Below are 1,993 nucleotides of genomic sequence, written 5' to 3' on the forward strand. Positions count from 1 at the left end.
GCCTCCGCCCCCGCCCCTCCCGCACCTGCTCCTCTTCACCTCAAACTCATCCATTCATATCGAATCGGTTCGCGGAGCTGGCTGAGCTGCAAATCCCCCCGGAGAAAGAAACGTCACGCGTGTGCGGTCAAAGCCCCTGGCCCCGGCCGGGGCACGCGCGTGCCCCGCGAGTGCGGGTCCGCGGGGGTGGGCGAGCGGGGTGCAGGGCAGGGCGGGCGGCGGGCCGCGCTGGCGGCAGAGCGGCGGCCAGGGGGTTTAGCACCCGAGCCCGCCACGCCACGCCACGCAATCCCGTGTATTTCTTGGTTGCGATTCATCACTCTGCAGGGACTCTCTCCCTGTCGGTGCCGGTCCCCGGCTGGTCCCCGGCCGCTCCCTGCAGGGCCCCACCAGCCCCGGGGGTCAGCCGACCCCGACCCCCACCGGCGCCGGAAGCACGTCCAGCCGCGCGTAGTCCGGGCACGGCCGCAGGAGCACACACTCCACGGCACGCCCACGGGAAGGGAGGGAGGGGCGAAATGAGGAGGGCTAACAGCGTCCGAGTGTGTGGAGCTTTATTGTGTCTACGAGGCGCCGAATTGTTGCTGCCAGGCGCGGAAGCGCTCGGCGTTCCTGGCGCCGCACGGCCTGGTCCTGGCGAGGGCGGTGCGCACCGAGGCCGTGGTCACGGCGTCCAGCTGCAGCGCGGCAGTGTCTGCAAGCACGACCTCGTCACATCGGGGGTGGCGGGTGGCGGGGCGGGCTTTAGGACCAGAACCAGAAGGGAAGGAGGGAGCAAGCCTTACCTGGCACTCCCGAGTCCAGGTGGCTGAAGACGCTGCGCACGGCCTGCATGGCAGCCTCCTTGCACACCAGCCGCAGATCGGCCCCCGAGTAGCCCTCCGTCTCCTGAGACCGATAAGGCAATGTTTCCTCGGCGTTTCCTCGACAATCTTACATACAAAACAGAGAAGTTTTGTCTCCTACCTGCGCAAGCTGGGGGTAGTCGAGCTGACACAGTAGAGCGGGCTTGGTCGCGACCCGCGCCCGCGGTGGCGGTGAGGCGGCGGCGGGAGGCAGGTGGTGGCGGATGATCTCCTCGCGCGCCTCCAGGTCCGGCAAGTCCACGAGGATCCTCTTCTCGAGGCGACGTAGCAGTGCCTCGTCCAGGTCCCTGTGGTGCAGCAGTACATGATTGCGACTTCTCTCCCTCAATCTGTTTGCATCGTTCTATCTCACGGGGCATACCACGGCAGGTTGGAGGTGACGAGCAGGAAGACCGGGTGCTTGTCGTGGAGGTCGTTGAGTCCGTCCAGCTGGACGAGCAGCTCCGCCTGCAGGCGACGCGACGCCTCGTGCTCGCCGAGCAGCCCCCGGCGCGAGGCCAGCGCGTCCACCTCGTCCAGGAACACGGTGGAGGGGGCGTGGAGGCGCGCGAGCTCGAACAGCACGCGGACGAGCTTTTCCGAGTCCCCGCGCCACTTGGAGACGAGCGTACTGGCGGACACGTTGAAGAACGTGGTGCCGCACTCCGTGGCCACCGCCTTGGCCAGCAGGGTTTTTCCTGCAAGAGAAAAGGAGTAAGCGTTGTCGCCGTGGGGAGTCGAACCCATCTTGACAGAGTCAGGTCCCGGTCCCGGGGGCCCCCAGCAGGTGCTGGGTAAAGTTCCGCCCCATGCCAAGCCATGCCGTGCGGCCCGGCCTTGCTGGTAGCGTGGGGGCGGCGGGGGCGGCGGGGGCGGCGGCGTCCCTCGCCGGGGTTGGGGGCGGCGAGCAACGGGCAGGCGCCCCGGTGGAGCCAGCCGCCGTCTTGTCGTCTAGCATCAAGATAAACGATCTGCCTGTAGCCGCCATGGCCCACCATGGCCAAGACCGTCGCTTTTTCCCTCCGTATTCACGAGTTGATGCCGTTCAAATTAAACTCAGATTAGACCGGGATCTCTTGCAAAGGGAGTGACTGTCGGGAGGCGCGGAGGCGCCTGTGAGGCGGGGCGGGACGAGGCGGGGCGCGGTG

At 67.4% G+C, this 1,993-nt stretch overlaps 1 protein-coding gene across 1 annotated transcript; it reads right to left on the reverse strand.

Moving 5' to 3' along the window:
• Positions 1-537: 537 nt before the first annotated feature.
• Positions 538-1,592, reverse strand: LOC113216879 (katanin p60 ATPase-containing subunit A-like 2). Its single transcript, XM_026436708.2, has 4 exons — positions 1,228-1,592; positions 967-1,153; positions 786-888; positions 538-694 (listed from the first exon to the last, which is right to left on the reverse strand). Exons 1-4 carry the CDS (start codon positions 1,590-1,592, stop codon positions 564-566), a joined length of 786 nt encoding a protein of 261 aa, XP_026292493.1. The 3' UTR covers positions 538-563.
• Positions 1,593-1,993: the final 401 nt, after the last annotated feature.

Source organism: Frankliniella occidentalis, unplaced genomic scaffold (assembly GCF_000697945.3).
Source record: "Frankliniella occidentalis isolate FOCC.00 unplaced genomic scaffold, Focc_3.1 Scaffold184, whole genome shotgun sequence".
NCBI lineage: Eukaryota > Metazoa > Arthropoda > Insecta > Thysanoptera > Thripidae > Frankliniella > Frankliniella occidentalis.